The sequence below is a fragment of the Chroicocephalus ridibundus genome, chromosome 4 (genome assembly GCF_963924245.1).
Source record: "Chroicocephalus ridibundus chromosome 4, bChrRid1.1, whole genome shotgun sequence".
NCBI lineage: Eukaryota > Metazoa > Chordata > Aves > Charadriiformes > Laridae > Chroicocephalus > Chroicocephalus ridibundus.
In genome coordinates this window covers 3,747,319-3,766,355 of record NC_086287.1, presented here as the reverse complement: position 1 = coordinate 3,766,355, position 19,037 = coordinate 3,747,319, and the positions used below count along the sequence as shown (strand labels likewise).

The 19,037-nt window shown below is 37.3% G+C and overlaps 1 protein-coding gene across 12 annotated transcripts in view; it reads left to right on the top strand.

The window, feature by feature from the left end:
• Positions 1–17,399, top strand: part of PPFIA1 (PTPRF interacting protein alpha 1) — a 60,653-nt gene extending 43,254 nt beyond the window's left edge. For 3 of the 12 annotated variants that reach the window (XM_063331711.1, XM_063331709.1, XM_063331707.1), the window contains 11 exons: positions 3,226–3,307; positions 3,436–3,636; positions 4,468–4,530; positions 5,070–5,096; positions 6,821–6,996; positions 7,091–7,188; positions 9,243–9,418; positions 10,014–10,082; positions 12,062–12,227; positions 13,539–13,609; positions 14,969–17,399. In XM_063331711.1, the coding sequence (XP_063187781.1) occupies positions 3,226–3,307; positions 3,436–3,636; positions 4,468–4,530; positions 5,070–5,096; positions 6,821–6,996; positions 7,091–7,188; positions 9,243–9,418; positions 10,014–10,082; positions 12,062–12,227; positions 13,539–13,597 (1,117 nt within the window). In that variant the 3' untranslated portion in view covers positions 13,598–13,609; positions 14,969–17,399. The remainder of the gene's footprint in view (positions 1–3,225; positions 3,308–3,435; positions 3,637–4,467; positions 4,531–5,069; positions 5,097–6,820; positions 6,997–7,090; positions 7,189–9,242; positions 9,419–10,013; positions 10,083–12,061; positions 12,228–13,538; positions 13,610–14,968) is intronic. The other 9 variants (XM_063331708.1, XM_063331715.1, XM_063331719.1 and 6 more) reach the window with 4 other exon arrangements.
• Positions 17,400–19,037: the final 1,638 nt, after the last annotated feature.

Here is a 19,037-nt window from a genome sequence, read left to right as displayed (position 1 = left end):
CTCTTGGCTTCTTCCAAATCCGTTATCTTCAGTTCCATCCGAGAAATCTGGAATACGGCATTCCCCTTTGGCTGCGAGTTCTGGATTTATCCATTCCCATGCTGTCTTAATCCAGTGACAAAGTGATGTTGCCCCGAGCTGCTCTGTTTTCCTTGTGGGGTCAGCGTATGCTTGCCTGCCAAGAGCCATTCTAAATACAAATTCTTCAAATAATCTTTAAAGGGCCTCGTGTGTTGCTACTACATCGAGCACCTGTGGTTTTGACATCATTTCTCATCCCGTATGACCACAATTTCTTTGCTCTCTCCACAGCTGGTATTAGATGCCTTTTGAACGTGTCTAACAGCAGCATTCCCCTCCTGCAGCAGCGCACTTGGTCTGCCGTTCCAAGTGAGGTTCAGCCAGCTTTTTATTACGTCCGTAGACACCTATCCCTTGGGTTTGTCACCTAAGAGTTATTCCAGTAGCCAGCTACTCCTTTGACATTCTTTTGACCTTGAAGGTGCCAGCTTTATACCATCTGTTAAGATTGCCAACACTACTGCAAGATTTTTTTTTTCTTTTTTTCCTCACAAAGATACGAGGCTGGATTTTTGCACTTGCTTCTGAAATGGTATAACTGGTTGGCCTGGGAAACTGAACTGGCCCATCAGTTGTGATCTTTACGTAATCTGATCACGTATCGTTGGCATGCAGTGAGTTTCTTGGTGAAGTTGGAAGGGGATTGTTGGAAAAGTGAAGTTCCCTGCTGCAGGAAAAACCCATCGATGCATTGCTTGCAGATAAAACAGCAGCTGCCTTTGAATTCTTTCCATGAGCTGTTTTCTGCCTGTGCTCTGTCTTGAACTTTCAGGGGAGTGAATGATTTCCCGTGCAAGCAAGCTTCTGTCTCTTCTTGCATACGAACAAATTCCGCTATTGATTTTCTACTTCATGGATGTGTTTGCTCACTGAATAATTTCTGCATGAAGTTATCTCATAAACATTTTTGCTTTATTTGTTTCTATTTCTCCATGTTTACTTCCATCACATAACCCTTCCCTCCAGGCAGACGATTGTTTTCTGCATACGATTCCACCATGAGTTTAGAGTTTGCGTCATAACCTCTCCTTGCACTTTCGGTACATGCCCTGTACTGCTCATCTCCGAATGATTTGCTGAAGTACCCAGGGGGACTTATAAAACTACCAGGAATTAAATTGCACTTCTCTGAACTCCGTAGGATACCCCAAGCAGCTGGGGCAGAGGCAGCGGTAACGTGCTCTCGTAGGGCCATCTTTGGGCCTGTCTGTGCTCTTTCATCACTCGTGGACCTTCCTCGCGGCACCCTCGTCTTACCGCAACCACCAAAAGACAAAGATGCCAATTTGGAAGTTAAACTACTTGGGGAAAAAAAACTGCATTCCTTTCTGGCAAATACAGTATTAAGCATTTTATTCTGTTCTTACCAAGCAGTATTTTTTAATATCTTATTAATTTATTTTTCTCGGTTTTTTTAATCTTTAAATAACGAAGTGAAGCAAAACTGCATGTGTTCAGGGCTAGAGATTTGTGGGATTAATGTAATGTGTTCCGCCATAGCAGGATAGTAGGTGATCCTTTATTCCTAATTTTGAAATATATGTAGATTTTTGAAGTGCACAAATATGTATTAGCTTTTATGGGCTTCTCTTCTTTGTTAGTGAAATCTAGCTATTGAGCTGCTAACTGCTGAACGCTATTTCCACCTTAATTGTTGGGTCTTAAAGTGGGTACGTTAAAATGGTTATTTGTAACCAGTGATCTGGCAGTTCCTTCCTCTCCTTTTTTTAATTCGTAGGCAGCACATTTAATTAGGATCAAGTATTGGGAGATTCTTGTAGAGCAGTAGGAATTTACTGACATGCAGTGGAGAAGCAGTATTCATAAACCAGTTGCTAGTATATTTATTACTTCATTGATTACTTTTTATATTTAATTCTGTACCAATAAAACGCGAGGATCCTAGGTGTGCTGAACACTGCATATCTGTTTTGCAGAGGTAGCAAAGAAAGCTACTAGTCAGTCAGTGACCCCTTTTCAAGATGTCTTGCGGAGTAGCTCTTGAATATCTGTAGCTTTTAAATATTTCATCATCTTAGGTCTATTCAACGGTGCGTTTCTGAAGGCAGGGAGATTTTATTTGTTTTAAATTGTGAGAAAATGATAAATACATAACATGGGATCTTGAATCTGTAGTATTGCTGCTTATCTTCTTAATTCTACTCTTGCAGGCATGAATAAAAAGCATAGAACAGTAAAAACTCCCATTAGGTGAAATTTTTCTTCTAAACTTCTGAGGAGAGTGAGCGGAGACTGAACCATATACAATTAGCTCTCAAAGGCAACTTAAATATCCTTTTTTCAGACTTGATCCATTTTTTTCAGACAGATGTATCCAAGCAACATTGCTTGCTTAAACCTGCAACACTAGTTTTTGTCTCTTGGTTTATCAAATATTTTTGGCAGCTATTTATAGGGCTCTTGTGGGCTTCTATTGTTTCTGTAAGCTGAATTGTCAATATTAAACGTCAGTCTCTTCTGTTTCAGAATAACAAAGGAAATGGTGTCATCGTAGGAGATGAAAGCTGAGTTTCAGTACCCGGCCTTTCAGAATACAATTGCCAAAGCGTGGCGCTCTGAATAGGATGCTTGTCTGAAGCTGGGCCTGAAATTCTGACAGGCTCACTGGTGCAGACTAAAATTCATCAGTTAAAGGGTTACTGCCCCAGTTCCCAGCCTCGATAGCCTGATGGACAGTACCGTTTCGATGGCATGGGTATCTGATGTGCTCAGACATTTCCCCAGGTCTTAAATCCGCATGTGGAGGAAAAATGACTACTTTGCTTCAGTCTAATTTGCTGAACGGAAGATTGCAGCAATTGAGAATCTGACTGACAAAAAGTCTGACATCTCCACTTTGTGTTGGCAGTGCTGGTTAGAGTGTCAGTGACAGTTTCAGACACAAGCTTCCGAAAGGCAAGGCATCTCTCCCACTCTGAAATTTCCCGTCCGCTTCAGCTTCCATCGCTATGTAGTCCTTGTGTGTGTGCTGTGACTGCCTTAGTGGCTATATCATATAAGGCTGAGAAAGGATGAAAGTTAACTGTTGAAAAGGAAATAGTAAATTGAATGCAAAGTTTAAATTGTAACATCTAGTTATAACTAGCTTCTCTTTTTTATTAATAACTTTTTCTGTAATTGTAGGCATGAGTTGCTAGAGGAAGCCAGAAGACAAGGTTTGCCTTTTGCACAGTGGGATGGACCTACTGTGGTGGTGTGGTTGGAGGTAAGTGGTCTCTCCAAAATAAATAAAAAAACCCCCGCACCTCAACGTACAGACTTCTAAAGAATTACAGGTTTTGGAGGCCAGGAATGTTTTCCAGATCCTGCTTACTTCCTTTTTTTGTGTTTCAGCTGTGGGTTGGGATGCCAGCCTGGTATGTGGCTGCTTGCCGAGCAAATGTGAAAAGCGGTGCTATCATGTCAGCGTTGTCTGATACGGAAATACAGCGTGAGATCGGAATTAGTAATCCTCTGCACAGGCTGAAGCTGAGGTTGGCCATTCAAGAAATCATGTCGCTAACAAGTCCATCTGCGCCTCCCACCTCAAGGACGGTAAGGAAAGTCATCCAGCATTAAACATCTTTTAGAACCATTAGAATTTCCAAAAATTCTACTGCAGACATGTAACTGAAAGGATTTGAATGTCAAATAAGAATTTCTGGAAACATTAAATCGTAGAGGAACGCATTATTTAAGTATAGGGTGTTTCTTCCTTTCATGAAAATTAAATGAAGGAATATCTACGTTTTCTTTCTCAAAGGAAAGAAGTTTATATCAGTGTAAGTATGTGGTCCAAAATATTTAGAGGACATGTTATTTGCCTCATCTTTTGGACTCAGAAGAATTTATAATACAGATAAAGTACGTAAAGAATGTGCGTACAGAAATTAGTAAAATAGTTGGAGGCTCTGTTAATTGAGGTATGAGGCCATTAACTCCAGAATACATAAACTAGGAGTCTAGTGTCTCTCTATACTATAGTATATTTGGACACTTAAAGTTAGTGTGAATTCCCTCTCATGAATCTGTCTGCCCTGCAATCTAAAATTATTTCTGAGATTCCTGGGATTACGTACTAGACTACAAATGCATTTTTCCCATTAGAGCAAAGTCAAGTGTTTGCCCATTAATTACATCAGCGTAAGCTATTTATCGCATTCGATTTTGTTAATGTCTGTGACGAAAAGTGATCCATGGTAATAGGCTTTTATTCCATGCCATTACTTTCGATAGATCTACCTATACTTAAGACTTTAGAAACCATTGCTTTTGCCCATGCCTGCTCCTTACGTGTACCAATTGCTTATATGTTCTGCAACCTTTCCTCTTTGTTACTGCTTTCCTTTCACTGGATGGGATTGGTTCCCTGTGGGGTCATATTAGACCACGGGAAATGTCTGGGTAACACATGAAGAAATGGAAAATCTTACAGCCACACAACAAACGGTTAGTTTATAGTGTTGCCACTTCTGTTCCTTAGAGTGCTTTTCCCACTTTTTGAACACTTGAATCAAGTGCCTTTTGGTCTTTTTTTCTTTTTTTTTCTTTTTTTCAAATTAATACATTAAAATTCTGGATCATTGCTTCTTCTAATTATTAACCTTGTAATCTGCATCTTGATAGTTTTTTTTTCCAGAAGGGGGGGGGGGGGGGGGAAATCAACACTGATAAAATTGTAAACAAAGCTCTTTCTAATCTGTAAAATGGAGCTCTGATTTGATTAACTAATAGACAAATTGAATTATTCGTGTGGAAATTTCTTCTCTCCGGAAAATTTAATCAGTAGATGGGTTTTGCAACCTCGCATACGAAAATGAGTGCCTTACATTTTCTTTTTTTACAATGCATGATGCTTGCTTGATCTGGATTTTTTTTGGTATGCAGTAGACGTAGAGTCTTGCAGTGCATCTTTTATCTTTGATCTCCTTACTAAACTTAAAATACTAATACGTATGTGTTCTTTTGCTTTTCTAACCACGTAACAGGAAGATGAGGAGGGAAGCTGGGCTCAGGTTGGAAACTTTATGTAATATTATGTAAACTGTCATGATAATTAAAGCATGTTTCCTTTATAGCAGTTTCTTTTAGTGATTTTTGGTGTGGCTTGGGGGTTGGAAGTGGGCTTATCTCTGTGTAATACATACTTGGAAGATACATTTTTATATTTAGGTGATTTAAATATTTTAATGTTTTCTAGAACTTCCAAGAGTTGGTGGTTCATTATTCAAAATTTGTAAAATACGTTGCTACACAGTACATCACAAAAAAGCTATGCATGAGGATTTTTTAATAATAGGGCTGTTAGGGGGAAGAATATTCGGAAGTCTTTGTTACCATTAGCTTTCCGAAATACTTATCCTCTAGCTTACAAGTCACCAAAACGTGGTTACTCTTTCTTTATAAGCATTGTTGTATTCTATGCATTGAACATACTAGATCAAATTTTAAAATAATTTCATGACATAAAGCGTGGAGTGTTTTGGTGGGGGATGGCTCTCTGGGAAGCCAGAAGTCCGAGAAGAATATCTGCTTTGTGCAGAAAGTCCCTGTTCAACCTGGCCACTGTCACAGGTGTGCTACAAGAGCCTGGGTGGTTAAGTAGATTTCTGTGCACTAATTCTGTAATCCTCCTTGATCAATTGTTTTCCCTTAAAGTGGCGACAAATCCTAATTGTATTTTCAGGCATTGATATAGTTGAGTATTTTATACAGGGATATAAACGAAACTCAGGGTTTGCCTGTGACCCATATCTTTGGTCAGTAGAGTTTCTTCTCGCCTGGCTGCCCTCCAGCTTAAACCTGTTTAAGTCTCATTAATTACGACTGGGATACTCATTTGCAGATTGTCAGTGGTAATAATCGTAGCTTGCCTCCCTGTTTCAGGAGTAACATGCTCTTTCAGTCTGCTACCTAGTGATGGCTTGTAGAAATGCGTTTCTATGGGGCCTTGCTCCTTTCTAGAGGATACTTCCTCCAGAGGAGAAACCAAGCTTTCGACATTTAATTGCACAGTAAAAATGAATTATTACCCTCGACTTTTGAAAAAAGGAGCTGCGGTTTTTTCTTGCTCGAGGAATGATAAGATGCGTAGTTACAAACTCTTCTCGTGCAAGCTTTCTCCAAAAAAATGCCTGGTGATTTGCAGGTCAAAAATGCAGTGAGATAAGTCCCCCGTCCCCCCCGTCAGGATAAGGACTAGCATTTAGAATTGCTTGTTCTTCAGTAGTGGGTTTTTATCAGTTTCTGAAAACAGTTAAGTGTATTAAAAAAAACCTGCAGGGTGGTTTGTTTTTTTTTTTTGATATCTTGTGTTTATATGGTCATGTGAAAAATAAGATCCCCACTCGCCCCCCCAGTTTTCAAGAGATACAGTATTTTCAACATTTTAACAAAACGAAACTCCATGGCTCTTGCTATCAAGACCACGTAGATTAGTCTTTCTTTTTTATTTTCATTAGCTTTTGCATATTTTTTCATACTTGCTGATCTGGGTGTTTAAACTTGCTTTTCTTCATGCAGAGGACTACTTCTTCAGAAAACACACATTTTTCAGTATTCAATTGAAAATGTGTATTCACAGTAGTATTCAATGCTTTTATTTGCTTATATTTACAGGCTAAGAATTAAGCAAGCGTTGTTTCACTTTTCTTTTTTCTTTAAAATATGTTGCCTAAAAAAGCTTTTTCTCTTTTATTTCTCACTTTAACAAGCTTATTCCTTAATCTTTTAAAACCAGACGCTAGCATATGGTGATATGAACCATGAGTGGATCGGCAACGAATGGCTCCCTAGCCTGGGGCTCCCTCAGTATCGCAGCTATTTCATGGAATGTCTTGTGGATGCTCGCATGCTGGATCATTTAACTAAAAAAGATCTGCGTGGGCAACTTAAAATGGTGGACAGCTTTCACAGGTAAATAGATTTAAGTTGGAGACCTAACCTACAGTAAATGTTTCCGTTCTCTCTAAATGATTTTATTTTCCTAATTTTTTTTTTTCCTAAACAGAAACAGTTTTCAGTGTGGAATTATGTGCCTACGAAGACTGAATTATGATCGAAAAGAACTTGAAAGAAAAAGAGAAGAAAGCCAGAATGAAATTAAGGGTTAGTGCATTGTCTTGACCTCGGTCTGATTCTACTGTCTTTTCACTGATCTGCCTCAAAAATTTATTAAAAAAAAAAAAAAAGGCATTAGAGGGAGGAATTATTTATAAAATATCAAAAGTTAGAGATGTGTCTGGATGGAGGCCCTGAACAGCGAATCATGAAACACGTCTTTAAATTGCTCACTCATGCAGAGATGTGCTACAAATGCAGGCATTTTTGAAACTCTGACTGCTCTGAAGTTTGAAAAAGTGTTTTAGAAGGGTGAGGTTTTTGAAAATCTTTTTTTTTTTTTTCTCCCCCAGTTCTGACATAACAACTTTGCATCTACGTGATTCTGTTGTTGCGTGTGGCTGGTAATTTTTATTGCCCATCACTTTATGAAAAAATATCCAAGCGACTTAGGTGTTTGTCTTCCAGATTCATGGTGATTATTAAACAAGAGAGGAGGAAGAAGAAAAAGCGGGGTGGGAATTCACAGTCGTTTCCAAGACTTCCCATAGAAATTTTGTCCCCTGCCTAGTACAAGATGTCTTAGGCTAAAATTTTAGGGTTACCTTATACGCAGTTTCCTTAGAAGCCTCTGTGCCTGCTCTTCCCCTTTTCCTTTTAAAGCGTTGATACCCTCTGGAGGTTATTCTACTAATTGTGCCTGAGAACGTTCCCAGGAGTTGCAGGTAACTGCCATGAAACAAGCCTGTGTTGTGGCTCATAAGCCTTTTTTAGTCTCTGAAGTGGTATGGCTGCATCTATTGCCTGCAGGGAGTTGCTTCTTGAAACATAAAACTCGTTAATTCCTCCTGGGAATTGTTTGGGTAGAATGCTAGTTGTCACAGGCCAGAAACATGCTGTGGATCATTATAACAGTTCGATTGACATAGACATTCCTGAATAGTGGAAAGACACCTACCTGTAAGAACACAGTTGTTTTCATGTTTGGGCTGAACATGTAAATGCTGCTTTATAATATTTTTCCTTGAAAAAGTTCTAAGATGAGAGTATATTGGTTGTTAGACTGTTACAGTATGAAATGCCTTCCAGAAAGCTTCCAATAGGTTTACTTTCTACTTTAAATTTCTGATTGTGGGAAAGCATAGTGGTATGCGTACACAAGCTGAAGGAAAGTCTGCATTAGTGAACCGAACACCTTCAGAACTTGAAGGTAGATAAGATATAAAACTAGTAAAAAATAATTAATTAATAAATCGTTAAACAATAATACTATAACTATTATAATATTATTACAATGTATTTAGAAATAAAAAGTTATAATATAATAATACTAAATAGAATAATTACATAATAATAAATAATAACTGAGGCCCCATCCCTGGAGAGGTTCAAGGCCAGGTTGGACGGGGCTTGGAGCAACCTGGGCTGGTGGGAGGTGTCCCTGCCCAGGGCAGGGGCTTGGAACTGTATCATCTTTAAGGTCCGTTCTAACCTAAACCATTCTATGATAATAAAGCTTTAAACAATAATAAATAAAGCTTATTGTTCAAATTCAGTAGGAGGTACATGAGAAGCTGCTATAAGATGTCTTTTTTTTTTCCTTTCGAGTAGTAAAATTTTTTCCCCAAAGTACTCGATCTGTCTTGGGCGAGGTCCAGGCCCCTAAGTGGCTGTGTAGAATAGAAGGTCCTGTCTTCCCCATCTGCGCTTCTGAACTTCAGTGTCCCTCTGAACTTCTCACTGTGACTGTAGCCTCCCTCTGCAGGCAGAGAGAGGAGGCTGCGCGAGGACTATTCCTTCTGGGTGCAAGGAAAAGCGCTGCATGGAAAGGATCCAGCACCCAGCGCTGGACTCGAAGCATGAAGTTTTGTTGCCAATTCAGAGCGTTTCATGCACACTAAAAAGGCGGGGGCAGATTAGATCGCAGCCTAAATGTTAAATAACACAGTTCCTTGAGGGCTACAACTTAACAGCATTTATGATGAATTGTGTATACGTGAAAATCAATCCTGACACAAGCATACAGATCACGAAAGAACCGTGGGTTTTTTCTTCAGAAAGTTGTATTGTTGTAAATTGGGCAACTTTTTTTTTCTCCACAGATGTCCTTGTCTGGAGCAATGAAAGAATGATCCATTGGGTAGTGTCCATTGGTCTTAAAGAATACGCAAATAACCTTATAGAGAGCGGAGTTCATGGTGCACTTGTGGCCTTAGATGAATCATTTGATTACAATGCATTAGCTCTCTTGTTACAAATACCCACTCAAAACACACAGGTAAGCAATAAGTAGTTACTTTATTGGCAACAGGATTTTTCTCCTCTCTAGGAAGGTTAAAAACGGAACTGAATGTGGTTTGGTTTTTTTTTATCTTAGGTAAGTATGTGTCTTTCTATTCCCATCTCTAGAAACTTTAGAAGTGGAAGGTTATCCTTAATCATTTTATCCTGTAAGAGAAAAACATAGAACTGTGCTTTTCTTACTGTTTTCTAATCGTTACTAACAATTGTTTGATAAATTTGGTTTAAAAAAATATATTAGGTATTAGCCTCATAGCCCATCTTCACAGCATTAGCGTAAAACTCATCGTTTTTGTTCTTTGCTAGCTTTTACTTGTAAATAATTAAGTTTGAGCAAAAAATAATGAACTTTCTTATCACAACTAAGGGAAGGGGGAGCTGTTAAGTTTTCCTTAGATTTTTTTAATAAGTTACAACTTCAATTGTAACTTTTCAAATACTAAGTATGTTTATTAACTTGATAAGAAGGCATTAAGCAATTTGGGTTACATTAAGTTTTAAGAATTGCTATAGGTTACCAATTAGTAATCTTCTGGAATTAATTTCCGTTTCTTCTGTACTATAAACTTTAGGCTCGTGCTGTTCTGGAGAGGGAATTTAATAACCTTCTTGCTATGGGCACTGACAGAAGACTTGACGAAGTAAGTTACTTGACTCATTTTATGGTCCTGGGAACTTTGAGAATTGTTAAGTGAAAGAAGTTAGCTTGAACCTCTTTAAGCTATTGACAGAATAGGGACAGAAATCTTAACTTGAAATTCTTTGTCTTGACAGTTTCTGAGCATGGCAGGTCTTGTGTATTTAGGTGAGATGACTTTGAATATGAAAGTATTGCAAGTTTGTTTTGTGTAGTTTGTGTGGTTAATATCTAATAGCAGCACTTTAGGCTGAATCTTTTTCTGTCTAAAATGTGGAAAAATTAGTGACCAGTGTTGCAGATGAATAAGCTGTAATAGAGAAAAGCACTGTATAGCTTGTCCAGTATTTCAAATAGTTTGGAATGTATTTCAATAAATTTTGTGTGTTAATACCTGTTAATACCAGTATAGATGACCACCAGCTATGTTTGCACATCAAAGTGATTTCTGTCAGGCAGTCTGTGCTCTTACAGTGTATACGCTTCATTCAAATGTAATGAGTATAAAACTCTAACAAACTAGGTGTAAGACTCTTCTGTAGACCCTGTGAACCCACAGCGTAAAGGAGAGAGCGTTGCATCTTTAACGTTTTAAGTTGCTATACGCTGTAACTCGGTGAAGGGTTTCAAGCTGGTTTTACTTCCCCAGAGACTCCGAACTCTGAGCTACCCCTTCTTTGGTGCTCATGGGAGTTTGTGGTCACCCGTCTGGGCGGAAGTGGTTTGGGTTAAGACTAAGGTGGTGAAACCCTGACGTGGTTAACCAGGCCACGGAACCAGTCAGATATCTCAGAAACATTTGTGCTAGTATGAGGAAGAGGACAGGGGAAGTGTGAAAGTCCTGACTTCGGCTGCTTTTGGATCAGCGAGGTGAAGCACAGGCCAGTACGCTGAGGAAGGAGGCTGCTGTGACAGACCTTGATTGGTTTTGTGCTCATTTTTTGCCTAACAAACTTGTTGCAGCCCTTCTGTGGCACATCCCGACAGCTCTCAGGATGCATCTTTACTAAGGTTTTAATAACATCATCAAAAAGCAGCTTGATACTTTTCTAAGGTATTTTTCCTTAAGTGATTTCAAACTGCAAGAGTAGGAGCTTTGAGGGAATGGATGTTTGCTCTCTTCTAGCGGCACAGGGCAGTTTGTTGATCTTGAAGCTCTCTCCAAATAATGCAGACGCTTGTCGCCTAATTCTAAAAAGGGATAAATTTTAGGTCAAATAGCATTCAAGTGATTGAACTGTTTCTAAAGGTGAAGTTGGCAAATGGAGATGCACAATGGGTATATTTGCATTGACACAATACCTTCACTGCAAAAGACATTTTTGGAAGTGAGACTTAAACTGTTGTATTTAGGAAGTGCAGTATTGTATTTCTGAAGTGGAATATTCCTTCAAAGATGCACATTTCTTAATGGGGGTGGGAAGTGCACCCGGGTAATTACAAGTTAAGTTTATCCAAGTGCTTAAGGAAAACGTTGCATGGCAATATAGTATTTGCTACACTTTATTTTTTTTTTTCTTCCTCACTATCATTTCCCGGAATTTGGAGCATGAGAAAGCATAATAGCTGTATCATCATTCCTGTAAGACAGAATTAAAGGTTAAAAGCAATTGTTCAAATTAAGCCTCTATATGGCAGTGTTCCCAAAGCAGCTTTTGTGACCTGCTCCACTCCTCATACCCCCAAAGAACGAGTGATGTGACACTTACGAATTAATGCAAACCATGAAGTACAAACATTTGAAGTACAAACCTTTTTCCTAAATGTGCCGAGCGCATGAATTTCCATAGTTACTGAGCCGAAGAGCCTACACTCTAGCAAATGAACACAGGCTGTTGCGAATGAAGACGTCCGCTGCTGTTGCACCTGAACCGTTAGCTCATTGGGTGGTGATGCGTTTCCTTAAGATTGTCAGTAATCCTTTTAATGTCAGTAACAGTCCTACATTTTCTGAATCGCTAATGATGTTTATCAATGTAACAGGATGATGATAAGAGCTTTAGGAGAGCACCTTCATGGAGAAAGAAGTTTAGACCAAAGGACATAAGAGGTTTAGCTGCTGGATCAGCAGAGACTCTTCCTGCAAATTTCAGAGTTACAACCTCAATGTCTTCACCCTCTATGCAGCCAAAGAAGATGCAGATTGATGGTATTGATTTTGTTTTATTTTAAGCATGATGCACTTTTTTGCTTGAGTTTACAGGGGAATTAAATTCAAATTACCTTTTTGCTGCATAAAAGCATCTGCCTTGTGCATGGTTGTGTGTATATATGTATATATAACACCGTGTTTTAACCATAGGGTGCTTTATCATTTCAGGAAGCTGTAATAGATTTGGAGTTTCTTTTTACTTCATTGGAATAACAAAATGAGAATTGTGGTTAGAAATAAATTTATGTTAAAGCAGGAAAATAAAATTACATTTTAGTAGAAATCTCTTAATCACATGATGCATAATTTCTAGTTGGCAGCACTTAGACCAATGTAAGTCCTATATCTGAAATGCAGTAAAATGCATTAAAAAATGCAGTAAACTCCCTCGGATAACTTTGAGATTATTAAAACTTCATTAAAAGGTGCATTACTCCCCTGCAATGGTCATCTAAGTATTGATCATGCTTGAAATCACAACTCCCGCCATTGCTGTGTGCTTAACGATCTATGTTGTGTATGTGTTCATGTGCACAACACACACAGAGAGATGTATTTAAAAAAAATCAAACAACCCCCAAAAAAACCCACCTCGAAGTGGAAATTGATCACCTGTCAGGTGAGGTATCTTGTCTGTTTAAAAATGGTGTCTTTACTACCACCAGAATAAACTTTTACTTGGATTTGATGTACAAAACACAAGTGAAAATAAATGGAAATGCGTATAATTGGAACAGACAAGATGAGAACTTCAGCATAATCTGTCAGGGTTGTCTCAGATTCTGAAAATTGTATTTATGAGTAAAGCTCAAAGAAACAACCTTTGCCATCTGATATTGCTCTCTAAAATGTTTTAAGTATTATCACTAGCACAAAACATTTTCCAGAATTCATGTGGAAAATTCTGTAAATTAAAATAAGTGAAGTCTTTACCATGTAAAGCCCCTTTCTTACTACGATATAAAACCCCGGAAAAATATGTAAAAACTATATAAAATAGAAGATAATTTACTTTTAAAATTACCTTTGTCAGTTTCTGTGTGCTAGTTGGCACGCAGGTTTGTTTCTTAGAATTCTTTTTGTTCACCGCTGAAACTGGAAGTGGGTAATAGACAAACTGCAAAACAAATTCTGCTTTTCTAACTTGTAACCTTAGAGTTGGTGAGTGCGGTAGCTGTAATCACATTGCTGTGAGAAAGGGTGTTGTGGGTTTTTTTTTGGTTTGTTTTTTTTTTTTTTTTTTTTTTTTTTTTTGAAAACTAACATGCATGCTGTGTTCTGCATGTCTTCCCATGCTTCTTGAAATAGGCAGTGTATCAGGAACACAAAGATTGGATTCTGCTACAGTAAGGACCTACTCCTGTTAAAGCCTTCTCCTGGTGAGTAAAGTTGATAGGTATAATAGTAAAGCAGCTATTTAGGAAATAAAATGTCAGGTGTTTTAATACAGTGAATTCACACACTTACAAAACTGTTTCAAGTTTTCAGGGTAGATTGTTACATTGAAAATCTGGAGATTATTTCCTACCATGAAGACTATGAGTGTTTGAGTATTTAAATATATTAAAGATTGTATTCTTTTGAGGGTTGTTTTTTTTTTTTTCTTTTAAACAGCCTCAAAAAGGACCCGTACTAATTAGCTATGCAGAAAGTGTTGAAATCAAAGGTTGGATGAAAAGTGGGGAGGAGGGAAGGGAACTAAGGTAGGCATATAGAGGAAAAAATAGTTTGGAGTGTGACGCTGCAGTTCAGACTATTGATCTTTCAGAGTCTTCACTTGGTCAAAGGTATCCCACAGTATACTTCAATATTGAATTGTTATAGGGGTAATTGCATAGTTCTGCAATTCTTGGATACTTCATGCCACCGTGATTGCTTAGGCTGTCTGCTTGGATTGAGCTACGTGCAGACTAAATTTGGGTAGCTGTGAGCAGTGCTGGCAATAAAAGGCAGCTTGATAACACAAAATGCATGCATGAAAGATTTGAAATTATTTTTCTTACTCCAGGATTTGAAACTATTTTTCTTCAGCAGTATTTCTTCTGCAGTATTTTCTCATGGAGCAATATTTCTCTTGTTTTGCAAACAAGTCTGGAAACTAAATTATTTTTTTTTTTTTACTATATTGCATTTTAAAAAAATCAAAATCCAGTGAATCTTTCTGTCACCAGCTGGTATCTTCCACAGGCTATAAATTGCCTGTCTCCTCTGCTTACAGCTTCTTTCTTTTCTTCTCACCAGTAAGATCCCTACCAACTCAAGTATCGGCTGCCTTTACTTCAAATTCTGAACCCTTTTGCATATACAAGTTTAGTTCTAAGGAGTTCTTATGTTTGAAATGTTGAGAAGGGGAATCTCTTGCACATAGCAACTCACATCATATCAGTTTCTAATCTCGGGGGCTATCTGAAATTTTTTTTTTTTTAGTTTCAAGATGATTGAAGTTTTACGCCTTCCCCTCCCCCTGATTCTCCCCAGTGTTTCAGGATTTTCTGTAGTCAGATGACCTAGGATAAAAAACTAGGAAGCAGAAATATTTGACCTCATGTGCTTTACTTTGCATTGCAAGTGAAGATTACAGAAGGCGATAAAATCGTATACATCATGGCATGGCAATTACTCAGTGCATGACTGCTACAGTACGGAGCCGTTTGTGAAAAACTTAGAATTAAATGTTTTTACAAAAATGCTAATGGATTTTTGTGTGTTTTTTGTTTGTTTTGTTATTGTTTTTACAGTTTACCCACACTATTTCTACCGGTGATATGCAGCATTTTCAACATTTGGAACCCTTAACCTGTTAATACTTGTTAAATGGACACTTTGAGATATTTTATTACAGAGTTTTTAATTAGCAAATAAATTCATGAGTACTATAGAGAAAATATTTTAGAATCTAAATGTTTCTTATATTTATGTGACTTCTCATTTATATAGTTACTTACTTTTTCTGTTTCTATTCAGTCTACAAATCGAATCATTGCTGATTTTTTTATTCTAATTTTAGTCTTTCCAACTGAATGTACTGTAATGCTTGTATGTATATGTCCCTATAAGTAATATAGGGTTTTTGTAAATTATGCAGTTACTGTAATTATCATTGTTTTTTAATAATGAAACTGAAGGTGAAAAGGATTTTAATACCTTTGTAAAAGTATCATGACACCAAGCAGTATATATTTTGTCTTTTGGAAATGTTAGCTTAGGTCTGAAAACAAGTCCGGCTTTTTTTCAGGTAAGCATATGTTGTTGTAGGCGGTATGGTACCTGCTTGTTCTTCTTTTTCAGAACTGTCCCTTTCCACAAAGAGGATTTGTCAAGTAGTGGGAATTTGTCTTTATTTAAAATTATAACTTGTTTTAAAAGCTGGGAAGAACTATTAACACTATGGAACACGTTTTAGAAGTGATTGACTCGGTCATAACACTCTGCTGTATTTATATAGCGTGTCTTCACAGTGACTGAAAACAAGCCATAAACCACGAACTGTTTTTATTTTATTTTTTTTCCTTAACTGAGGAAGATAGACTTCACGATAATTCCTGGTCGTAATCCACAGGCCACAGAGGTTTTGTCCTTGATCTTTTTGATTGAAAACACTTGTGGAAAGATGCTGGTGAAACTAATTTTAACGGACCAATCACGAAGCACTGCAGGCTCATGTCAAACCAGTAGTGAAAGATGAAGGTACAATGGGCTGAAAATTAAAGCAGTGCAACTTCTAATAAAGGCCTTACTTTTCTTATGTAAGTCATCTTTTGTGTTTTGTAAACTTGTTCTAAAGAGTTGTCTGGACTTTTAATTTTGATGGTTGTAGCCATTTTGGACTGTACGAGTAGAAAATGTATCGAAAACTTGTAAATGGCATATTAAAAAGCCAGCAAGAATCTGTTCAGATGGTGCATTATTTATTATGCAACAATATATATAGCATGTCTTTTTTCTTATTTTGTTTTCCACTTTTAACTTGCTTGTAAAACTGAAATTCATTGTTACTGTTCTGTTTTTCTATTAATCTTTTGTGTATTTTCAGATTATGTAACAATATGTACAGTCTACTTTTGAACTATTTTTATCACAGTATTATTTATTGCTTTCTTTCAATAAAGTACTGATGCATTTTTCCACTGCCAATAAAACACTATTGAAAAGCTAAGCTCTAATTGTATGCAGGCAGATACTTTTGCAGTGAGTGGATATTGTCAATAAAGCATCTTAATGATTGTTTGCTGCCCTGTAGATCTTGTTTCAAATGACGATTTTTCTCCAGTAGAAAAATGTTCTGTTAGATGTGATGTTTTCTTTGGAATTGTTCAAGTTCACGCGCATTAATCAGTTTTTGAAAAAAAACCCAAACAGTTTTCCGAAGAAAACTGCTTTATTGCCTACTTATACTAGTATTAGAGCTATGATTTGCTTTTAAAAATAGTAACAAAAACTATCACGCAACTTCAGTGTATTCTGGTCCACGTGATGAAGACTGAAGCGTGCTGTTCTATATAGCAGCAATGGTTGCTTTGTTAATAAAATGAGATTATGACCATAGTGATATTTGGGGAGAAACATAGGACTTGAGGGAACCGATACAATATTGGGTCGCAATGGGGCTGTTTATGTCGATTTTAATATATTGTAAACCATTTCTTGTGTAGAAGAGAAGACAGAAGGATAAAGTTACAGAATAATCGAAGCAGTAGTGAAGCCTATTTCATCATGTCCTCTAGAGCGACAGCAGGATGTGGAATGCATGGAATGGAGAAATATTGTGATTGATGCTTTAAACATTGTTCAATAATGCATCTCTGTTTGTCTAGCTTGTCTGTATGAGTTGCTATCCGATCATTTGCAGTCTCTTTTATATTTCCAGAGAATCTATCTTTCTAGAAAAAGCTAAAATGGAACTGCAGAAAGAGATCCTGACTCACTGTTCAGCTAAACCTCACTGTTTAGAAAAAAAAACTGCATAGACGTTTCCGGTCACTGATGTGATAGTAGGTGTTCAAAGTCATGTATTGTTGCTTCTCAAAAGTTGAAAACAACGCGGAATAGACTTGTAAAATGTGAAAAGAAAATACGTTTATTATTTTAAGGCTGTAAACCTTAACTGTTACGGAACAATGGAATTGACATGAGAGCTAGAATAAATGAGTGAAATAGAAAAAGCTTTCACGAACTGGCAAAACTGTGTGGTGACTTCCTTCTGAATTATACAGCAAAGCTATCTCGGAGAAACTGGGAAAAACACTTCTCGCTCAATTTTAATAAACCCTCCTGGAAAGAAAAACACGCAATGCGTATGTAAAAGGCATGGATAAGTTACAGTAGTCTTTAAATAAAGCTTGGTTAAATATAACTTTTTGTAAACGGCCAAATGTCTTTAAAGGCTTTAGTTGGAAAGAGTGCTATAACAATTAAAGTATGCATTTTATCTGCAGTAAGGAGATGGTAGAATTATCTGAGAGAACTTTAAACTTGCAATCTTTGCATGCTTAGAGGGCAGGGCATCTCAAAACTGATGTTATAACTTAATCTTTCTCCTTTCAAACTGATGTAGAATTGAAAGACGAGACGTTGCATTTGCATTGTCTTATGGACAGTAGTAGATTTATCATGCTAAAACTCAGCAGCAGAATTTATGCTTGGAACTAGGTAGGTGAAGATTGGGGGGGGAGGGTGTCAGCAAAATTAATTATTTTCAGGTAAATAAGAATTGACACAATGTTATGTTTGAGGAGTTATTTGAGGGGTGATATTTTTGTTGAAACTAAGGAATTACTTTGCCTTTAAAAGGAAAGTGGTTTTTTTAATTCTTACTAATGCAAGTTTTGGGGTCGTAGTTTTGGTGCACTGCTTAAACTCAAGTTATTCTAAACTTTATTAATTTCATTTTTTGTTAATAGTAATTTTTGAAAAGAAAAAGAGGGAATTGTCTAATTTAGGTAACGGCACCTTGTGGTTTTATATGGCATGTAGGAATGGATGGATGAAAAGTGGCATACAAGTGTTGTTGGTATTCCTACCTGTGAACAGAGGGACAGGTGACGACTCTCCGAAAGGGCACAGCAGCAGAACCAGAAGTAATGCCAAAAGGATCGAGGTGCTCAGAGCCTGCGTTCTCCTCTAGCAGACATCTTTTTTTAAGAGTAAGTTTAGCCCAGCTTTTAAATTATGCTATATTCAGATTATAGGGTAAATTACCCTATGTTTAATACAGAAAAAAATTTATACTGTGAACTGACCACGTTTGGCTTCAGGTGACTGGAGGTGGCAGTCCCATTAAGACTGGGAATTAGTTGTGTTCCTCCTTCCAAAACTTGTGAAAACTTCATCTGGATTTTTTTAATCTTGCCCTTTATTACAGTTCAAATTTGTATATTTATTCGTAATGGGGTTGTTTTGCTAGAAGTGACATTCCTTGGAGTCTTTTCTATAAGCAAATAATGGAGACAACAATTAACTCCTAAAGCATTCAGGCCGCATTTTAAAACCCGGTTGTTTTTCCTTTTGGCATCTGTTGGCTTTAGATACCTTGTGCCCAGCCAAATGTGACATTTTTGCTCACTGATAAAAGAGGTGGAAACCCTCGAAGACAAAACCTGATGCTACAAAAGAGAAAAAAAACAAACAAAAACAACAAAAAAAAACCCCAGTATGTTTGAAGCCATCTATTCTGCTGGAGCCCTTTTTAAACCCCCTGACGGTGCATTTTTTGAAGTAGTAGAGCTGGTTCTTCATTTAATTTAGTTTTTTAGAAATGGGGAATGGAGCAGCTACGCTATAGATTAAAAAGAATAATAACATATATGT